This window comes from Peromyscus californicus, unplaced genomic scaffold (genome assembly GCF_007827085.1).
Source record: "Peromyscus californicus insignis strain IS unplaced genomic scaffold, ASM782708v3 Scaffold_12__1_contigs__length_115047231, whole genome shotgun sequence".
In the NCBI taxonomy this organism is placed as follows: domain Eukaryota; kingdom Metazoa; phylum Chordata; class Mammalia; order Rodentia; family Cricetidae; genus Peromyscus; species Peromyscus californicus.
In genome coordinates this window covers 86,498,604-86,520,742 of record NW_026294413.1, presented here as the reverse complement: position 1 = coordinate 86,520,742, position 22,139 = coordinate 86,498,604, and the positions used below count along the sequence as shown (strand labels likewise).

Genomic DNA, 22,139 nt, shown 5'->3' with positions numbered 1-22,139 from the left:
TGTTTTGTTTTTTTGAGACAGGTTCTCACACTGTGTAGCTCTGGTTGTTTTGAAACTTGCCATGTAGACCAGGCTGGCTTCAAACTCACAGAGATCTGCCTGCCTCTTACTGAGTGCTGGAGTTAAAGGTGTGTGCCACCATGCCTGACCAATAAAGCTGTTTTAAAACAGAAATGGGTTTGAAACTTATTTTGGAGTGATTCTCTTAGGTATTGAAGTTTTTATGGATGGAAGAATTAGCTTTTTTTGTGGATAGAAGCCATAATACTAAGTTTAAAGGTTAGGATTCATTCATATATTGATTTATTGTAATCTTCATTAAATTATTTTATTTTATGTATATGGGTTTTTTGCCTGAATGTATGTCTGTGTACCACTTTCTCACCTGATGCCCACATAGGCCAGAAGGCATCCAGATCCCCTGGAACTGGAGTTACAGATGGTTGTGAACCACTGTAGCTGAAGTTTTCCTGGTCCTACCCGGCTCCCAAGCTCCTGTAGTCCCAAAGCCACTCAGACCCAAATGAACAGAGGCTTAATGTTAAATTAGAACTGCTCGGCCATTAGCTCAGGCTAACTACTGACTAGCTCTTACACTTAAACTCAGCCCATTTTTGTTAATCTATATGTTGCCACGTTTTCTGTGGCTTTACCTGTGTGTCATTACATGCTGTTCCCTGGGCTGTAGGCTGGCATCTCCTGACTCAGCCTTCCCCTTCCCAGAATTTTCCTTATCTGTTTTTCCTGCCTATACTTCCTGCCTGGCTACTGGTCAATCAGTGTTTCATTTATCAACCAATCAGAGCAACACATTTACAGCATACAGAACATCTCACAGCAAACCACCATGTGGGTGCTGGGACTTGAACCTGAGTCCTGTAGTCAGCAACCAGTGTTCTTAACTGTTGAGCCATCTCTTCAGTCACAATTTATTGTAATCCTTAGCTATCAAGACTTTTATAGTCCTCTTGTACACACATATCTGTATATCCATACTCATTAGACAAACTTCAAATATGGAAAAGATGTCACCTCCCCACTCCCGTAATCCTATGTCTTCTAAGTGATTTTCTTTTCACTTACCTTTCAACCCAGTCAAACACTGTCTTATGAATAAGTAAACACATTTGAATTTTGGCTATGTTTGTAACTTTTTTAAAACACTTTTGTTTAGATCCTTGGATGCCCACTGGACAGAAACTTGAAACTTGAGCTCATCTTCATATCATAGCAGAGCCTCAACCTGTTCATTATTTGGGGAAGAAATAGCCCATGTGCTGTGGAGATGAGTGGGGAGCAGCAGCTGGATGCAGGTATTGGTTCTCTTAAATCCCTCTCCAGTGTGCAGATGCAGATTATTTGCCTTTGTTACTTTGTCTACCGCTAAACTGGAAGCTCCTTGAAGTCATACATTTTTCATTGCTGTCTCTTGGGCCTGACAGAGAACCTGCCACTAGAGACTACAACTACTGTTCACTGAAAAAAAAAAAAAAAAGTTTTTGAAGAACAGACCTCATTTTCTAAATAATTGAATTTTGCTGATTACTTTATAATTGATTTTAAATTCTTTGAGTTCATAGGAAGTTGCAAAGATAGTGTCAACAGGTTCCATGCTCCCCTTCATTCAGTTTCTATTCTCTCATTCAACTATAATATAAAGTATAAAATTAGCATAAACTGCTTAGTTCTTTGTTATTTTTTTGTCATGTGTGTGTCCTCCTGAACTGTCAAGATACATAACTCTTCTGTTACCATGAAGAGCTTCCTAGTTCTCTTTCTTACTACACTGTTTTTTAATTGCGTTTTTTAAAAAATTTAGTTTATGTACAAAGGGTCAGACCCTCCCCCCTCAATGTTGGGAGTCCCACAAGCACACTAAGCTACACAACTATAAGGTACACGCAAAGGACCTAGCTCAGACCCACACAGGGTTCGTGTTTGTCGATTCATCTCTGAACTGTGACCCCTTCTCAGTTGGTCCTGTAGGTCGTGCTCTCATGGTGTCCTTGGCCCCTGTGGCTCCTACAATTCTTCCTCCCCGTCTTCTGCAGGGTTCCTCTGGCCCTGCCTAGTGTTTGGCTGTGGGTCTCCGCATCTATCAGTTGCTGGATGACACCCCTCTGATGACAGTTGGGCTAGGTACTAATCTATGAGTATAGCAGAACATCATTAGGAATCATTTCATTGACTTTTTTTTTTTTGGCCATTTGTATTTAGTCCTGTCCTGGGTCTCTGGGCTGTCCAGCCTCTGGTTCCCGGCCCTCCAGACAGTGTCAGGCATGGGCTCCCTCTCATGGCATGGGCCTCAAGTTGGACCAGTCATAGGTTGGCCACTCCAGTGTGTACATCTTAACCAATAAGTTGGTAGTGAAACCTACTGGATCAATGGTTGAGTAAAATTATTGATAACTTTTGTCCTCAACAGCCTACATAGCACTTTCTAGTAATGTGAAAAACTAGTCATATGAAGAAAGAAGCTTCTAGCCCCCCCTCCCCTTTAAAAAGATTTTGGGGTTAATCTTAAATTATGTATATGTGTGTGATTATATATGGATTTGTACATGTGAGTGTAGTGCCCACAGAGGCCAGAGGGCATCAGGTCCCCTAGAGCTGAATTTACAGGGAGTTGTGAGCTGGTTCATAAAAAGGGGAGGCAGAGCCAGGCGGATCTCTGTGAGTTCGAGGCCAGCCTGGTCTCCAAAGCGAGTTCCAGGAAAGGCGCAAAGCTACACAGAGAAACCCTGTCTCGAAAAACCAAAAAAAAAAAAAAAAAAAAAAAAGTGGAAGGGTAGATCAGATACTGTAGAGCCTTTGCAGTCTTTTATGAGTGAAAGGTAAGAGATATATTGACAGGCCTTGCTCTATAGATAGCAGTGGACATCATAAGAAATAGAGGTAGGATATGCTTCATTGAATTGTATGTAAGGACTGAATAAAAAAGGAGGGGAACCAAAAGTAAGTTCACATTTTCTAGATTGGCTAGTAGTATTTTTACTCAGTTGCAGAATACTCAGAATCAGGTTCACAGTTTAAATTTGAAATGTCTATTAAGAATCCTGCATGTTGGTATTAGATACTATATTTGAGTCCAAAGTAATTTGAATAGTTTTATATTCACCCTAGTTTCATAGGATCCATTTATGTAAACTTGGGATTTGTTGTTTCCCCAGTGTATTAGTTAGGGTTTCTGTTGCTGGGAAGAGACACCATGACCATGGCCACTCTTTATAAAGGAAAACACTTAATTGGGACTGGCTTACAGTTCAGAGGTTCAGTCCATTATCATCATGGCAGGCAGCATGGCAGCATGCAGGCAGACATGGTACTGGAGAGGCAGCTGAGAGTTCTGCATCTGGATCAATAGGCAGCAGGAAAAGAAAGAGAGAGCCACTAGGCCTCGCTTGAGTATTTGAAACCCCAAAGCCCATCCCCAGTGACACACTTCCTCCAACAAGGCCACACCTACTCCAACCTCCTAATCCCTGTCAAGTAGTAACACTCCCTAATGAACAAGCATCCAAATATATGAGCCTACAGGTTCATTCCTATTCAAACCACCACACCCAGCAAGAGAGAATATATCAAGTGACTGTTATGTTGAATTGGCAGTCAGTGCACTTAGGGAACTTGCCATTAAAACAGAAATTGCTTTTTTTGTTTGTTTGGTTTTTTATGTGTATGTGTAAAAATCAATGAATTTGTCCTACAGTAAGTTTGTTTATATACCTTGCATTTACTTGGAGATATAACTTTTTGTTGTTTTTTTTTTTTTTGTAGATTCTGGGCCTGGTGCAGAAGAAGAATTCAGCTGGGAGGATTATCTAGAAGAGACAGGCTCCACCACAGTTCCCTATGCATCATTTAAACATGTAGGCAACACCTCTTGACTTTTTTTTTTTTTAAATTGAGACAGGGTCTCACTATGTAACCCTGACTGTCTTAGAACTTGCTGTATATACCAGTCTGGCCTCAAATGTAGAAAGATCAACCTGCTTTATTCCCTAGTGCTGGGAGTAAAGATGTTTGCCACCATGCCTAGCTCACCCCTTTTCTTTTAATCTTTGTATTGTGTCTTAGTTACTTTCCTACTGCTGTGACAAAGTATCATGACCAAGGCAACTTACCAAAGAAAGAATTTATTGGGATTCTTTCAGAGTTGCAGAGGTCCATGATTATCACGGTGGGGTGGCAGGCAGGCTGAGAGCTCATATTGTTGAGAAACAGCCATAAGGCAGACAGAGAAATAACTGGGGATTGTGTAGGCTTTTGAAACTTCAAACCCACCCCCAGTGGCACACCTTTTCCAACAAGTCCATATCTCCTAATCCTTCCCAAACACTTCCACCAACTGGGATCTAGGCATTCAAATATGAACCTTTGGGGGCCGTTCTCACTCTAACTACCACATTCACCTCCCTGGTCCCCATAGGCCCATAGCCATATCATAATGCGAAGTGCACTTCAAAAGTCCCCATAGGCCGGGTGGTGGTGGCACACGCCTTTAATCCTAGCACTTGGGAGGCAGAGGCAGGCGGATCTCTGTGAGTTCGAGGCCAGCCTGGGCTGCAGAGCGAGTTCCAGGAAAGGCGCAAAGCTGCACAGAGAAACCCTGTCTCGAAAAACCAAAAAAAAAAAAACAACAAAAAAACCCATAGTCTTTGAGTCTCAAAACAGTTTAAAAGTCCAGTCTCTTCTGAGACTCAAGTCAATCTCTTAATTATAACTGCCTATAAAATCAAAAGGCAAATTACATACTTCTAATGTACAATAACAAGGAATATACGTTACCATTCCAAAAGAGAGGAAAGAGGGCATAGTGAGGAAATACTGGACCAAGTAAGACCAAAACCTAACAGGACAAATTCCAGACCTTGTTCTGATGTTAAAGGGCCTATATGGCTCTGCCCTTCCAGCTTTGCTGACTCCAACACACCTACCTCTCTTTGGCTGGTTTCATTCTCTGTTTTGCAGCTCTCCTTGGAAGATATCCCATGGTTCCCGCATCTTCAGCATCTTAGGCTCTCCAGCACAAGCTTCACTTTGACAGCTTTATGACAGTGCTGTCTCTGGGCCTGCCACACACCTGGCCCTAGTGGCTTTACTTAACCTCTGGGGGCTGGTGTTTCCATGACCCTTTTATCCTTCATCCTTGACTCTAAAGCCGGAACTATGTGGCAGATGCTTCTAAGTTCTACTGCCACTTGGGATGGAACCTGACCCCCTGACCTCCTTCTTGAGTTACATTTTCCTAAGCTTTGATTTGCAGTTGATTTTTAGGAACAGATAATTCCCTAGGCCAGTGGTTCTCAACCTTCCTAATGCTGCAACCCTTTAATACAGTTCCTCATGCTGTGGTAACTGAAAGAATGATAAACAGTACTGATTATTGGCACTGGTTGCTGTGTGGAAAGGTCACAAGGCATGGCCACGACTACCCAGTATCAGAACTTTATTAGGAGGAGGGGTGGCGGGGGAGAAGAACCAGGCCTGGGAAAGGAGCACGTGCAGAGAGAGGGAAAGATGGTGGGGGGAAGAGGGAGCAGAACAGAGAGAGGGTGGTGCCTGTGTCCGGCTCTTTAAGGGTTCCCAGTGAACATGCACAGGTGGGCTTACGGAGCTACACCATGCATGTGCTGACTGCGTGACCACGCCATGCACACACACTGATGACATAAGATGCAAGACCCTCTGCTTAACTCCTGAACTACGTATGTGCGGTCATGCAGCTGGAGTCAGGGCAGAATTCTAACAGTAACCCAAACCAATACAATTATTTTTGTTGCTACTTTATAACTGTAATTTTGCTACTGTATGAATAGTAAATATCTGATCTGCAGAACATCTGATCTGCCACCCCTGTGAAATGGCCACACAAGCCCCAAAGGACTGAGAACTGCTGCCTTAGGCCTTTTCTTTTCACAAGTTTTAGGATTAGCTGGATGAGGTCTTGCCCCGAGGGCACTACTCCCTTTAGTCCATTTCTCCTTATTTTTTCAGCACAAGCCATGGCTCCAACATTAAATTTCCTGGTGCCCTTTCTCCTCAAACTATACATTTTGTATTTCTTTTTGTCTTGTTTGGTCTTTTTCATTGTGGATCTGCATATGCATGGTTACAAATACAAGTTACAGATTCAGTATTAGGCTGTCTTGAACTCTCTTCTGCCAATGAAATTAGTCCACAACACTTAAAGTTAGTTCCAGGAAGACTCCTAGGACAAGGGCAAAATGCAGCCAGCCACATTCTTTGTCAAAATATCATAAGAATGGGCTCTATCCCAGTTGATAACTTTGTTCCCCCCTGAAATCTCTTGAATTGGGCCTCCATAGTCCATGTTGTTCTCAGTGCTGTTGTCTTTTAAATTCTTAGGAGAATACTTAGTTAATCCCTGTTTATAGCATTCAACCACTTTCCTAGTCTAAAGCCACAAACTCTTCCCTAGTCCACAAAATAGCATGGTCAGGCCTGTTATGGCTGCACCCTACTCCCTGGTACTGTTTTCTGCATAAGTGAACTCAGAATTATTTTAAGTTAGGATATTTGAAAAAATTTAAATGATTTTCCCTTTTCTTTCTTCCTGCTACCCTCATCAAGAAAATCTGACCATTTTGCTGGTGTGTGTGTGTGTGTGGGGGGGGGACGACAAAATACACTGATACAGATGTAGGAAAACATTAAAATGAAACCCATTGTTTTATATACCAATAAAACATTAAAAAAAAAAAAAAACCACACCTGGAGCTGGGACGATGGCTCAGTCAATACAATCAATGTTTAATGTACAAGTATGAGGACCTCAATTCAGATTTCCAGAACCCACATAAAAAGTCAGGCATGGCAGCACACTGTAATCCCAGTGCTGGGCAGGTGGGTGATTAAAAAATGCAGAGTTAACACTATAAGAAAGTAAGTTTTAGGTTGTGGGGATTCTTTTTGATGATGAACAATATCTTTTACACATCCAGTTTTGTAGGTTTTTGAATTTGGGGTGGAAGGGATAGTGTGGGGAGAAAGGAAGATTGGGTAGGATTATTTTAAAATTTAGGGCTCATTAAGGAAATAGTAAAATAATGGAAAAAGCAATTATCTAATAATGTGGTTCTGTGTTCAGAATATTTTATTTTTCACAAAATTTCCCTAGCACTGTAAATGAGGATTGAGATATTGCATAATACCTGTAAATAAATGTGCCAAACCCACAAGTTAAGGTGCTCTCTGTCTGAGCTCAGTGTTCTCCAAGGAGAAATTAAGCTCTTAAGCTACATAGGGGCCACTTGGGAGATGGAGGTCTTCTATTGAAGAGTAGACAGAGGCAGACCAATCTCTATCAGTAGTACTAATTCTTTTTTTTTTTTTTTTAAAGATTTATTTATTTGTAATATATACAGTGTTGTTTGCATGTATCCCTGCAGGCCAGAAGAGGGAGCCAGATCTCATTACAGATGGTTGTGAGCCACCATGTGGTTGCTGGGAATTGAATTCAGGACCACTGGAAGAACAGCCAGTGGTGCTCTTAACCTCTGAGCCATCTCTCCAGCCCACTAATTCTTAAAATTAGAGAAAAAGGCTTATTTCAGTTTGTTCAGTAGAGCCTGGCTGAGGTCTTGCAGGAGCTGAGAGGCCATTGGTGGTAGGAGAGGGGGCCTATGCTCTTAGGATTGAAACTCTTGCTTCCTTGGTTTTTGAACTTTGAACTCTGAAATTCTTATTGGCAAGATTCAGTCATGGCCCCACAAATTTGATTGAGTCAGTTTAAGGGCTGAATGACTTCCAAAGCCCTGGCTCCAGGAAATTACCTGCATATTGGGGGTAATGGTTTCCTTGAAAATACAAAACAGAGTCTTCAGAAGTAACTGATAGTCAACATGCTCTATCTTGAATCTTGAGACCCATCAGTTCTTAGCATTGTCTAGACCTACCCTAGAGTAACAGTGTAAAATCTTTTTGGGCATGTGTTAGATTTTTTGAGTGAAAAAAAAAACAAAAACAACTTTTGAAGGTAAACTTCACATTATTTTATATATATATAAATATATATATATATTTATATATATATAGTTTTCTTAACTATAGATTTATTTTAAAAAAAGCAACAACATGGGACTTTGTTTCTTTGGCTCATTTCAGGACTTCACTTTCATTTTCTAGTGATTTTGACATTTCCATTTGCTTTTCAAATTTCTATTACATTTTTACTTACGTGTGTGCATGGATTTACGTGGGTGTGCCACAGTGCATGCCTGGAGGTCAGGGGACAACTTGCAGTTCTCCCAGGGTTGAACTCAGGTCATCAAGCTTAGTGGCAGGTACCTTTATGATCTCATCAACCCCTTTGTCATATCCAGAGTCTCCTCCCAGTTATCATTCTTTCTTCTTTCATGAACTTGACTCTTTTAAAAAATATATATTGCACGTCAGTTTTTGTGCAGTATTTCTCAGTTTGGATTTTTCCCCCCTCACGATTAAACTGAATATATACAGATAATGTCAAGCATGCCAAAGGAAATAAAGTCCTTTTCTTGTATGGTGTCAGGCAAGTGTATGCAATTGCAGTGTTGATGTTTTAGGAGTTATATTACTGTGATAAATTTAAAGTGATATATGCTAGTTTTCTTCATTATATTGTTACTGTTTTGCCTTTTGCAGTTGATAAGAATCTTATAGAGTGATCCTTTGAGATTATGCAAATATTGTTTTTTTTATCATAGTAGTTTTAGCATCTATTAATAATTCTTGTTTGCTGTGCTTATTTATGATTTTTGTCTGATGACAGTTATTTTTGTTCCATTTTTTGTTTGTTTTTTGAGATAAGTTTCATTATGTAGTCCAGGCAGCCTTGGTGCTTATGATTCTCCTGCCTCTTTCTCTTGAGTGCTGGGACTGTAGTTGGGAACCACCTGCCCATTTTTTCCTATATTTATCTTTTGTTTTCAACTGTGACCATTGAGAGATTCTTTTAGCTATCTTTTGTTTCCTTCTAACATACCCCCATACCTTTTTGATTATGTCTGTTTGACATCACAAGACCTTTCAGGCTCTACTTCATTTTTATTTTTCCAGAATTGTAACCAGTAGTTTCTCTATGATCCCTTGCCCGTGTTTATTGGAAGATGATATGTAAAAACTACAACTTGGGCTAGGCGGTGGTGGCGCACGCCTTTAATCCCAGCACTTGGGAGGCAGAGGCAGGCGGATCTCTGTGAGTTCGAGGCCAGCCTGGGCTACCAAGTGAGTCCCAGGAAAGGCGCAAAGCTACACAGAGAAATCCTGTCTCGAAAAACCAAAAAAAAAAAAAAAAAAAAAAACTACAACTTGGGACTAAATTTGTTTACTGATATATTTGTAGTCCTCTGAGTTCGGAGTTAAGGAATACACATGCACTCATGTCCACATCTATACTGCTTTTCTTTCTTTCTTTTTTTTTTTTTTTTTGTTTTGGTTTTTGAGACAGGGTTTCTCTGTGTAATTTTGCGCCTTTCCTGGAACTCACTTGGTAGCCCAGGCTGGCCTCGAACTCACAGAGATCCACCTGGCTCTGCCTCCCGAGTGCTGGGATTAAAGGCGTGCGCCACCACCGCCCGGCTCTATACTGCTTTTCTATCAGTTGTCATATTCTTTTTTTTTTTTGGGTTTTTCCAGACAGGGTTTCTCTGTGAAGCTTTGCGCCTTTCCTGGAACTCGCGCTGTAGCCCAGGCTGGCCTCGAACTCACAGAGATCCGCCTGGCTCTGCCTCCCGAGTGCTGGGACTAAAGGCGTGCGCCACCACCGCCCGGCAGTTGTCATATTCTTATTTAGATACTTCTGATTCCAGTCCAGAATGACAGGATACACTCCAGTCCACCCCCCGCTTTTTGGTGAGATTAGATAATATGTGTGTGTGTGGTTTCTTCCTTCCTTCCTTCCTTCCTTCCTTCCTTCCTTCCTTCCTTCCTTCCTTCCTTCCTTCCTTCCTTCCTTCCTTCCTTTCTTTCTTTCTTTCTTGTTTTTTGAGACGATTTCTTTGTGTAGCTTTGCGACTTTTCTGGAACTCACTCTGTAGCCCAGGCTGGCCTTGAACTCACAGAGATCCTCCTGCCTCTGCCTCCCAAGTTCTGGATTTAAAGTGTGCAACACCACCGCCCAGGCTGTGTGGAATCTTGAGACAGGGTTTCTCTGTAATAGCCCTAGCTGTACTGGAACTCACTCTGTAGACCAGGCTAGCCTTGAACTTACAGAGATCCACCTGGCTCTGCCTCCCAAGTGCTGGGATTAAAGGCGTGTGCCAGAATGTCCACTCTTCCACTTTTTTTTTTAATTTATAACTTCACCCACAGTGATTGCCATTATCCACAGTGCGTTTATATACTTAATTTTAATGTACTTAAGAATTGCTAACCCATACCTTTGTCACTATGTAATTTTTCATCTAAATTGGAACATTTTATTAAAATAGCTGACAGAAGCATGAACTTTGACACTGGAAGTATGGCTTTCTACATATTGTGTGTAATGTTACTAATGCTACTGATTTATTACCTTTATAGCTTTTCTTCCCTGTTATAGTTTCCTAAAGTTTTTTGTTGTTGTTCTTGTTGTTGAATGATGTAGAAATCACTTCTGAAGACAAGTTTAAGGATACGAAAATGTGACGGTTTAGTCATGTATATGCTTTCTAGAAGATACTTTCTGTAATCATAATAGACTGTATTGTTGAAAATACCAAGTCCCATCACTGTCATGTGGGACAGATCCCTGTAGCTACTTTTGTTTTGTTTAGGTCACTGTTATGAGTTAGACTTGGAATTTTTCAGGTTTCCTTTGAGAAGATTTTATAGGCATTTAGTGCTTCAGAAATGTTAGATCTTTAAAAAAAAGAATCTGGGCAGAGAAACACTCATGTAATACATTTGTCTGGTCCCTAACGTTTCTTTCTTCAGGTGGACATACGTTTGCAAAATGGCTTTGCTCCTGGGATGAAGCTGGAGGTAGCTGTGAAAAAAGATCCGGAAACTTACTGGGTTGCCACTGTCATTACTGCCTGTGAGCAGTTACTCTTACTCCGTTATGAAGGCTATGGGGAAGACCGGAAAGCAGACTTCTGGTGTGATATCAGGAAAGCTGGCCTCTATCCCATTGGGTGGTGTGAGCAGAATAAGAAGACCCTTGAAGCTCCAGAAGGTAGTATAATATTTCCTTTCAAGGTGTGATGGGATATTGCTGTAAGAAAATTTAGATTGGCCAGTCTTGAGGCTTATCAGGCTATTCCTACATAGATGTACAGTTTTTTAGACTAGGCCCCCCCTTTTTTTGTTTTTTTTGTTTTTTGAAGACAGGGTTTCTCTGTGTAGTCCTGGCTGTCCCAAAACTCATTGTAGATTAGACTGGCTTTAAACTCACAGAGATTCACCTGCCTCTGCCTCCTGAGCTTAGATTAAAGGCGTGCACCATCACTGTCAGGTAAAGGCTAACATTTTTAATTTAAAATTTTATAAGGGGCTGGAGAGATGGCTCAGAGGTTAAGAGCACCGACTGCTCTTCCAGAGGTCCTGAGTTCAATTCCCAACAACCACATGGTGGCTCACAACCATCTGTAATGAGATCTGGCACCCTCTTCTGTATACATAATAAATAAATAAATCTTTAAAAAAAAAAAAAGAGAGAGAGAGAGAGACTATCCTGAGACTGAATACCAATTGTAAGTAAAAGTGTTCATGTTTCTAAGAATCTAAGATATTAAATTTAAAAAAAAAAATTTATAAGGAGTAACGTACATTTTCCTGTTTTTAAAGTGAATCATATTATCTATAATTTATCTTATTTTCACACTTTAGTTTTTGTTTTTTTTTAACTGTGGGTATGTGTGCCTGTGCATGTCTGTGTGTGCATGTATATAGGGGTGCCCACTGAAGCCAGAAGGGAGTGTCACATCTCCTGGAACTGGAGTTAGACAATTGAGAGCTGCTGTGTAAGTGCTGGGTCTTCTAAAAGAACAGTTAGTTCTCTTAACTGCTAAGCCATCTCTCCAGCCCCTCTCCCAATTCAAAGTTTTGTTTGTTTTGAGACAGGATATGGCTAAGCTATGCTTTTATAAACTGTGTAGCCCAGACTGGCCTTCAACTTGCTATCCTCCTGCCTCTCCTTCCTGAGTAGCTGGGCTTCCAAGCATGTACTGCCAGGTTTTTGTTTGGCCACACTTTTTTTTAAAGATTTATTTATTTAGTATGTATATAGTGTTCTGCCTGCATGTACGCCTGCAGATCACAAGAGGGCAGATCTCATTACAGATGGTTGTGAGCCACCATGTGGTTGCTGGGAATTGAACTCAGGACCTCTGGAAGAGCAGCCAGTGCTCTTAACCTCTGAGCTCTGTCTCCAGCCCGCCATGGCCACACTTTTTATGGTTCCCCATTGGCCTGTCTCTCTCTGCTCTGGTGAGGGTTGTGCCCTGAGGCCTAGTCTTTCTGGATCTTCCTGTGACTAAGGCTTCCTCAGAGGCCAGCTCATCTGAGTGGAATCAGGAACCTTGTTCTATAATCAGAGAAAGGCCAGAAGAGGGGGTCAGATCCCCTGAGATTGGAGTTACAGCTGCTTGTGAGCAGCCATGTGGGTGCTGAGACTTGAACCTGGGTCTTCTGGAAGAGTAGTCAGTGCTCTTAACTGCTGAGCCATCTCTCCAGCCTCTGTTTTATTTATTATTTATTGTTTATTTTTAAGTTATAAGACATTGTCTCATATAGCTCTAGTTGGCTTCAATTTGCTATGTATCATAGATGACCTTGCTCATCCTCCTTACTGTACCTTATGAATGCTGGCATTCCAAGCATTTGCTACCAGACCTCATGCAGTATTGGGGGCTCAAACCCAGTGCCTTGTGTCCTCCAGGCAAGCACTCTACCAAATGAGCCTCTGGTCCTGCATTTCCCTATTACTTTTTTTCACTCTCTAAACCATTCAGTTTTTTTGATGGCCATCAAGACTATAGTTTCTCATCCTTACAGACTGAGGCTGTCTGAGTTTGGGTCTTGGAGATCTGGCTGTTGTTTTTTGCTTTGTTTTGTTTTTTGTTGTTCTGAGGATTGAATCTAGGACTTTATACATGTGGTTAAAGAGGGCTTCTTCCTAGATAGATCCTAGTCCTTGTATTTTTGAGACAACAACTCACAGTGTAGCTGAGATTGGCCTCAGACTCATTATCATCATGAGAGCTAAGGTCACAGGCACATGCCACCGTCCCTAACCTGATTGAAGGCCAGACTGATAGACTCAGCCCCCTTACCACCTTTTATGTGGAGAACGTATAACTCTTTTTAGTCTAGGGGACTCTTGAACTTGAAAACCTCCTGTCTTAATCTTCCCACATAACAGATTTCAGGCCTGTGATACCATTCCCAAGTTCTGTTTTTATTTTTCTCTCTCCTTATAAGTAATCTTACAAATTATATTACAAACTTTTTTTTTCTTTTAGTCAGGGCCTCACTCTATAGCATAGGCTAACCTCAAACTTGGCAAGCCTCATTGCCTCAACCCTCCAAATGCTGGGATTATAGGTACATGGCAATATCAACTAAAATGAGCCAACTGAAGTTCTGTTCCAAGAAGATACCCTACTTAGAGTAGGCCATCAGTTAAATTGGAGAGAGATACAAAAGACCAAGAAAGAAAGGAAAGAAAGAAGGAAGGAAGGAAGAGAAAGAAAGATTTTAAAAGGGAGAGAAGAGACTGGAGAGGTAGCTTGGTAGTTTAGTACTTAGAGCACTGGCTGCTTTTGCAGAGAACCTGGGTTTGATTCCCAGTACCTACATGGTAGCTCATAACTCTAATATTAGGAGATCCAATTCCCTCTTCTGACTTCTGTAGACACTGGGAATGCATTTGGTACATAGACATATACATAGGCAAAGCATTCTTGTATTTAAAATAAGAAAATGTAAAATAAATAAATAAATAAAAAATTTTAAGAGGAGGAGATAAATATGGGAGAGAGATTGCAGATTCAAGAAAACAAGTGACATTTTATATTTATAACTTCTTTCTTTGATTTAGTTTCAGATTTACAAGAAAGTTGTAAGAATAGTATAAAAAATTCATTTGGACTTTTTGTGAAGTTTTCCCAAATGTTGATATTTTTCCACATTTGCTTTGTCCTTTCTATCCACACAGGCTTCTTTTAAAGAACTTGGGAATTGACTTTAAGCATGATGCCCTTTTTACTCATAGAAACTTTAATGTATTTCTAAAATAAGACATTCATGAACAGTATAGTAAAATATCAAAATCAAGAAAGTAAATCTGGGGGTTGGGGATTTAGCTCAGTGGTAGCAAGCACAAGGCCCTGGGTTCGGTCCTCAGCTCTGGGGTGGGGGGGGGAGGGAAAGTAAATCTGGTAAAATGCTATTATTTAGTCTTCAGACCTTTTGTCCTTTTATTAATTATGCTAACATTTTTAGAAAAAAAGGAAATCTCTCAGTCACATGTTGTTCTCTCATGCATGTGTCAAGAACAAATTTCCATCCAAGCCAGACCATGGTGACACATGCCTTTAATTCCAGCCCTCTGGAGACAGAAGCAGGCATATAGATCTCTGAGGCTAGCCTGGTCTACAGAGCGAGTTCCAGGGCAGCCAGGGCTATACAGAAAAAGCCCTGTCTTGGAAAAAAAAAGTTTCCTTTAATGTGGACTAGGTCCTACACTTTGTCTTTTGTAACTTGGGCATCTTTTAGGGGCTACATAGGCTAGGTTTTCCAGTAGTGCTCACTGTGTTCTAATCAAAGGAATATTTGCAATTCTCTAGTTCTGTTTCTGGTCTGGGAGCCAGGCCAGGATCATCTGGCATTTTGTTGTTGTATCTTGTTAGCTTTTTTAGTCTTTCTTTATTTTGACATTTTGAAAAGTACTGTGTAGGATCTCCCCCAACTTGGGTCTGTCTTATGCATCCCTTAATTTAGGTTGTGTGATTTTCATAGGACAAATGAAGAAATTCTTTACGTTCAGTGTGTATTCTGTCACACGATCATGCTTTTAATCTGTTCTCTGCTGCTGCTACTAACATTCATCACTTAAGAAATACAGTGGCCGGGCGGTGGTGGCGCACGTCTTTAATCCCAGCACTCGGGAGGCAGAGCCAGGCGGATCTCTGTGAGTTCGAGGCCAGCCTGGGCTACCAAGTGAGTTCCAGGACAGGCGCAAAGCTACACAGAGAAACCCTGTCTCGAAAAAACCAAAAAAAAAAAGAAATACAGTGAAAGAGAGAATGAGAGGATTTTATAGCTATCCAAGATGAACTTCTGGTCAAAAAACCCTGTACTAATTGTTAGAAATTTGAGGGATATTGTTCCCATGAGCCCTTCATAAGGAATCCACTAAAGAGTGAGGTTCAGGCCGGGCAGTGGGGGCGAACACCTTTAATCTCAGCACTCAGGAGGCAGAGACAGGCAAATATCTGAGTTCGAGGCCAGCCTGGTCTACATAGTGAGTTCCAGGACAGCCAGGGCTACACAGAGAAACTGTCTTAAAACTGCCCTCCTCCCAAAAAAGAATGAGGTTCAGAAAACCAAATGAATGATTTTTTTTATTATAAAGAGACACTTGATACATATAAGAATACAATATAGATAGAGTATCATTGCTAAAAAACAAATGGAAACAGTGGAGGAGAGCATGTGAATAGTGGTATAAGCTTAGTATTTGGGGGTTTATTTTTACTTTTTTAGATTTATTTATTTTATGTGTATAAGTGTTTTTGCCAGCATGTATGTCTCTGTACCATGTGTGTTCCTGGTACCTTCAGAAGTCAGAAGAAGGCATTGAATTGATCCCCTGGGACTGGAATTCTGCATGATGAGCCATTGTGTGGGTGCTAGGAAACATACTGGAGTCCTGCAAGAGCAGTAAGAACTCTTAACTGCCGAGCCATCTCTCCAGCTCTGTTTGTTTTCTTTACTGCCATGTAATTAATCAGTTACTTTTAAGTTGTTAACTGGAAGTAAAAGAATGTTACCTGAGATGAAATATTGAAGGAGACAAGAAAAAAAGAGGTTAAACATATTCAAGTTCAGTATTGTTTAGAGAGAAAAAGGAAATAGATATGTAGCAGGCTTTCTTGGATCGCCAGTCCCCACCAAATCATGACATGGATTAATTATGAATGTTTGGCTTTAACTTTGGCTTGTTTCTAGCTAGCTTTTTTTCTTTAACTTAAATTAATCCATTTCTATTAATCTGTGTGCTGCTGTGAGGCTTGTTTACCTCATCTACATACTATTCATCCTGCTTTCCTGCTTCCTGTGTGTTTGGCTGGCTGGCCCCTGGCTGGCTGGCCCCCCTTTTCTCTCTGCCTGCCAGCACCACCTAGCCCTCCTCTGCCTGGCTATTAGCCAGCCATTCAGCTTTTGTTAGACCAGTCAGGTGCCTTAGGCAGGCAAGATGAAACAACAACACATCTTTACATAGTTAAATAAATGCAACACATCTTTACATAGTTAAATAATTATTCTACAATACAAACAAATGCAACTCATCTTTACATAGTTTAACAAATATTCTGTTCCACAACATAAATAAGAAACTCATTCCCAAATAGAAAGGACTAATGTTATTGTATAAAGATATTGTGAGCTAAACATGGTAGCACATGTCGCTAGTCTCTACACCCAGTTAGCAGAGGCAAGAAGGATATGAATGTGAGACCAGTTTGAGCTACATAGCGAGATTTTATATAAAAGTTCAAAAAATATTTTTTAAGCTATTTGTATAGGGGTTGGTAAGATGGCTTAGCTGGTAAGATTACTTGTAAAAGTGAAAGAACCTGAGTTCAAATTCCCAGTGCCCATATTAAAACCAGGCCCATAACTCTAGAGTTTTGGGGCAAAGACAAGTAAGTCCTGTAAGCTTGATAACCAGTCAGCCTGGCCAAAATAGTGTTTCAGATTTGATTAGAGATTGTATTTGTAAAAAAAGTTGAATGATATGTTATGTCCTCCTCTGATATCTGTATGCATACTTATGGTCTTGCCGCATACACCACACACTGAATTATATAGATAAATAACTGTATTAGCATAAAAGTAAGCAGTAGAAAATACAAACCTATCTAAATATCAAGACATTGGTTTAAAGAGAGAAAGTGTATATTCAAATAGAAATCACATAGTAAAATGACATTCATACACAAGTAATTCATTTAACATTTAGTAATATGACAAATCCAAGGACGCTGTGTCAATAAGAACAACAAATGGGCTTACTCTTCCATTAAAAGTAAAAAATCAGATTGGCTTATGAAGCATAACTCACATTTGTCTTACATGCAGGAATAATTTCTTTTTTTTTTTTAAATTTATTTCTTTATTACACATACAGTGTTTTGCCTGTATGTATGCCTCCAGGTCAGAAGAGGGAACCTGATCTCATTATAGATTGTTGTAAGCCACCATGTGGTTGTTGGGAATTGAACTCAGGACCTCTGGAAGAGCAGCCAGTGCTCTTAAGCACTGAGCCATCTCTTCAGCCCCAGCAGAGATTTCTAAAGAGTCAGACAAATAAAGGGATGGACAAAGGTATACAGACAAGTACGAATAGCAAACAAGCCAGGAGTTTCAGTCTTAATATGTGATAGATAAAATTTAGGTGAGGAAACAATAGGAAAAAAAAAGAAAGGGTATTTTATGCTGAGTGGTACAGTCAGCATAAGAAGAATCATCTTGTATATCTAATGTAGCCAAGGAGTGGCTTACCAACTCAGAATATGTTTACACACACACACACACACACACACACACACACACACACACACACACACACTTATTTTTTAAGGTAGGGGGTTGGTTAATGGTTAGGCACTTGCTGCTCAAGCATGAAATTACGAAAACTGGAATTTGGATTCCCAGGACCCATGTAAATGTCAGATGGACATGGCTATCTGACTGTAATTCAAGCCTTGGAAGGCAGAGACAGGGGATCCCTAGAATAAACTGGCTAGCAAGACTAGCCTTATTGGCCAGCTCTGAGTTTGATTGAGAGACTTTGCCTTATTGATTAATGTGGAAGATGAATTGAGAATGATTCCTGACATCAACCTTGGGCTTATACCCACACATGCATGCGGTCATACACACACTCACATATGCTAGCTAAATAAAATTTAAATGTTAAAAAAAAAAAACAGAAAGGAAGAAAATGGAAATACACTAGAAGAGGAAGAAAGCATATGAATGTGTTTGTGACTTTTTTTTAGAAATTAAAGAAATCATAGAAAAGGTATGTCAGAGGAGTACAATGAAGGTGATAGATTTTCTGAATGTAACTATGAAACAAAATAGTTCAATGGTTAAGAGCATTGGCAGCTCTTCCAGAGGTCCTGAGTTCAATTCCCAGCAACCACATGGTGGCTCACAACCATCTATAATGGAATCTGATGCCCTCTTCTGACATGGAGGTGTGCTTACAGATAGAGCACAATATACATAAAAAATAAATCTCAAAAATTGAAATTTAAAAAGCAACTCTTCACAAAGCAAAATAAAATTTTCTGAGTGTAGATAGAACTTGAGGAGTGGCCACAGAACTTTTTAATACTTTAAAATAAGATTTGCATGTCCATTCCTAATATAGGAGTGTATTTCAGGGACCAAAACAAAATCCTTTGTTTTCAATGATCATCCTGTTGGTTGTATTTGAAATAGTTATTGGTGTATTTTGAAATATAGCAAAATGATAGCATCTAATTGAAAACTAGGATCTTTGGCCTGAGAAAAAAGAAATATAATCTACATAGATGAGGCTACATATGTACATGATCTTTTAAAGCAGCAGCAAACGAGATTCTTTTAGTTCTAGACGCTGAAAAGGCCTAGAAACAACCCCGTGGCGGTTGCAGTTGTACCCACAACACCTCACTTAGGATCTTTAACACCATCTTTGTTGTTGAGATAGGATCTTGTGGAGCCCAGGATTGCCGAAATCTCATTACATAACCAAAGACGATCTTGAACCTTTTTTTTTTTTTCCTTCGAGACAAGGTTTCTCTGTGTAACAGCTCTGGCTGTCCAGGAACTTGCTTTGTAGACCAGGCTGACATCAGACTCATAGAGTTCCACCTGCATCTACTTCTGAGTGCTGGGATTAAAGGTGTGCAACACCCCCACATGCCCACACCCCCCAGCTGATCTTGAACTCTTAATCTTTGTGCCTCTACCTCTCAGTTTCTGGAATTAGATTGTGAGCTACCAAATCTAACTTTAAATACTATTTTTACTGAAACATATAGGGGTTCCTTAGAGAAGTAGTTGTTTCTGGTTCGAGTCAGGAAATGACAAACAAGTCAGAAATATCTTGCCATACTGTCATGACTGTCATATCCGAAGGACTCAAGACCCAACTTGAAGAGACATCCTCTGATTAAAGAGACAGTTTGATTATTAATAAGGACAATAACTTCAGTGACCGTGAACATACATTCGTTTATGACTTCATAGTACAATTTGTAAATAAAAACTTCATTGATGGCCTTTGGAAAATGCCAGGGAATCAACTGATTATTTTAAAAGCCAGCAAATATGGAGAAAGAATGAAAGAATCATCCATATTTCCTTTCATACATTTTACTTCAAGTTCATCAAATAGTTTATAAAGAGAAATTTTTATGGAAGTATTTTGATTAATTGATGAACAAAGAGTGATAGAGTTTTACAGTTTTTAGCACCCAGTGAAGCAGTGTATCTGTGTAGTGACTGTTAAAGTTGTGGGCTGTGGAGACGGGCCAGTGGGGAAGAGTGCTTGCTTTGTGGACCTGAGGACCTGAGTTCAGAGTCCAGCACCTACATAAAAGCTGGACATGGTCACAGGCTTGTAAGCACAGCACAGTGGGAAGCAGACATAGGAGAATCCCCGAATTGCCAGCTACCTGGCCTACTTAAAAAATAGCAATAGGAACCAAGCTAAGACATTTCTGTCTGGTTAGTTTAGTAAGAGTTGTATGTAAAACAGAGAGAATTTAAGTTCTCTCAGTGGAATAAGTTGAAAAGTTATATAGCAGGACACCTGGCATTCTCTGTTGGCCTCCCATGTGTGCTTATAGGAAAACACAGTTGTATCATACACACACAACACATGCATGCACATACAGTTTTTAACAAAGCTATTAATGTTACAGAATGTACTGGTTGGTTTTGTGTGTCAACTTGACACAAGCTAGAGTCATCAGAGAGGAAGGAGCCTCAGTTGAGGAAATGCCTCCATGACATCCAGTGTAAGGCATTTTCTCAATTAGTGATCCACAAGGGAGGGCCCAGCCCATGGTGGGTGTTGCCATGCCTGGGCAGGTGGTCCTGAGTTCTATAAGAAAGCAAACTGAGCAAGCTATGGGGAGCAAGCCAGTAAGCAGTACCCCTCCATGGCCTCTGTATCAGATCTTGCCTCCAGGATCCTGTCCTGTTTGAGTTCCGGTCCTGACGTCCTTCAATGGTGAACAGCAGTGTAGAAGTATAAGCTGAATAAACCCTTTTCTTCCCAACTTGCTTTATGGTCATAGTGTTTCGTCATAGCAATAGAAACTCTAAGACACAGAAGGACAGACAACTAGACCTTATGTGCCTCTTTGGGGAAGGATATAATTCCACTTGTGAAATATTTTTACTTTCTCCTCTCCAGAAAAATCAGTTCTGACTCTAAATCTTGATTTGTAGAATATAGAAAGGGCAGGGCTGGTGGTTTAACTCAGTGGAAGTATACTTGCCTGGTATGCAAGCACAAGGCTCTGGGTTCAGTCCTTACTAACACACACACACACACACACACACACACACACACACACACACACACACACACACACACACACGGGAGTAAAAAGACGAGAAAAAAAATGGGGGCAGTGGGATAACTGGTCACTGTAAGGAAGCAGCCAATGAACACAGAATCTGAAAAAACTATATAAGATAAGAGGCTGTGTGTCTCAGTGTGTTACAAGAAAATTGAGAGAAGGGAAAGAGAAGAATGAATCTACAGACAAAAGGAATTTCAATCAAGTTGTTGACAGTGTATGGTTCTTAAAGTGGTTCCCAATGTGATGAAATAAGTTAAAAATCAATTGATATAATTAAGGGAGTTTGTATGTAGACTAGACATTTGCTTTTGAAAAATTACTAACTTGTTAAACATGTGATGTTCTGGTTTTATAAAAAGTTATTTTGGTGCTGGAGAGTTGGCTCAACAGTTAAGATCACTGGCAGCTCTTCTTTAGGACCCAGCTTTAATTCCCAGCATCCACATGACATTTCAAAAGTCTGTAACCCGTGTCCCAGGGGGTCCAACATCGTCTTTTGCTGTCCATGAGCACTGCATGTTCGTGGTTCATAGATATACACTGAGGCAACTACTCACATGTATAAAAAATGTAAAGTTATTTTATGAATATTTAGTGAAATATATATGGATAAAATTATATGATGTTTAAAATTGGCTTCTAAGTAATTCTTGATTGGGTGGCAGTAGAATTTGTGAGGGTATTTGCTAGGGGTTGGCAAATGATTTGCTCACAGCCAGATAGTGAAGGCTTTAGTTCTGTCACTCATATGGTCTCCATCATAGCTGCTGCACTCTACCCTTGCAGTTTGAAAGCTGGCTGCCACAGACAAAACATCAACAGTCAGCATGGCTATGTGCCAATAAAGTTTTATTATGAAAAGCAGGTCTGACTCAGCCCACAAGGCAGTTTGCTAACTTTTGCTCTGGATAAAACGTATAGGCATGAGGTGACAGTTGTTGAAGCTAGGGTGCATGAAGATTCATTATACCTCTTTCTGTGTATGTTTTTGTTGTTTGTTTGTTTTTTGAGACAGGGTCTCTCATTATGTAGCCCTGACTGACCTGGAATTTGCTATGTAGATCAGGTTGGCCTTGAGCACATAGAGATCTATCTGCTTTAACTTCCCAAAGTACTGGGTTAAAAGCATGCATCACCACACCCAGCCCGCTTTCTGTATTTTTTATTTATGTTTGAAATTTTTTATAATAGAAATGAAGCTTTTTTTATATAAAATTAAGGGAATTATTTTATATACAACTCATAGTCTCTGTTTTACTTATAATTCTTATTGAGCTAGCCAGAGAGTAGTATTTTAATTTGGTTTCTATTACTATGATAAAGACCATGGCCAACAGCAAT

General features: G+C 40.2%; 1 protein-coding gene across 7 annotated transcripts in view; it reads left to right on the top strand.

The window, feature by feature from the left end:
• Positions 1 to 22,139, top strand: part of Sfmbt1 (Scm like with four mbt domains 1) — a 124,106-nt gene that overhangs the window by 64,367 nt on the left and 37,600 nt on the right. For all 7 annotated transcript variants that reach the window (XM_052733743.1, XM_052733741.1, XM_052733744.1 and 4 more), the window contains 3 exons: positions 1,175 to 1,313; positions 3,778 to 3,869; positions 10,918 to 11,158. In XM_052733743.1, coding sequence (XP_052589703.1) covers positions 1,286 to 1,313; positions 3,778 to 3,869; positions 10,918 to 11,158 — 361 coding nt within the window. In that variant the 5' untranslated portion in view covers positions 1,175 to 1,285. The remainder of the gene's footprint in view (positions 1 to 1,174; positions 1,314 to 3,777; positions 3,870 to 10,917; positions 11,159 to 22,139) is intronic.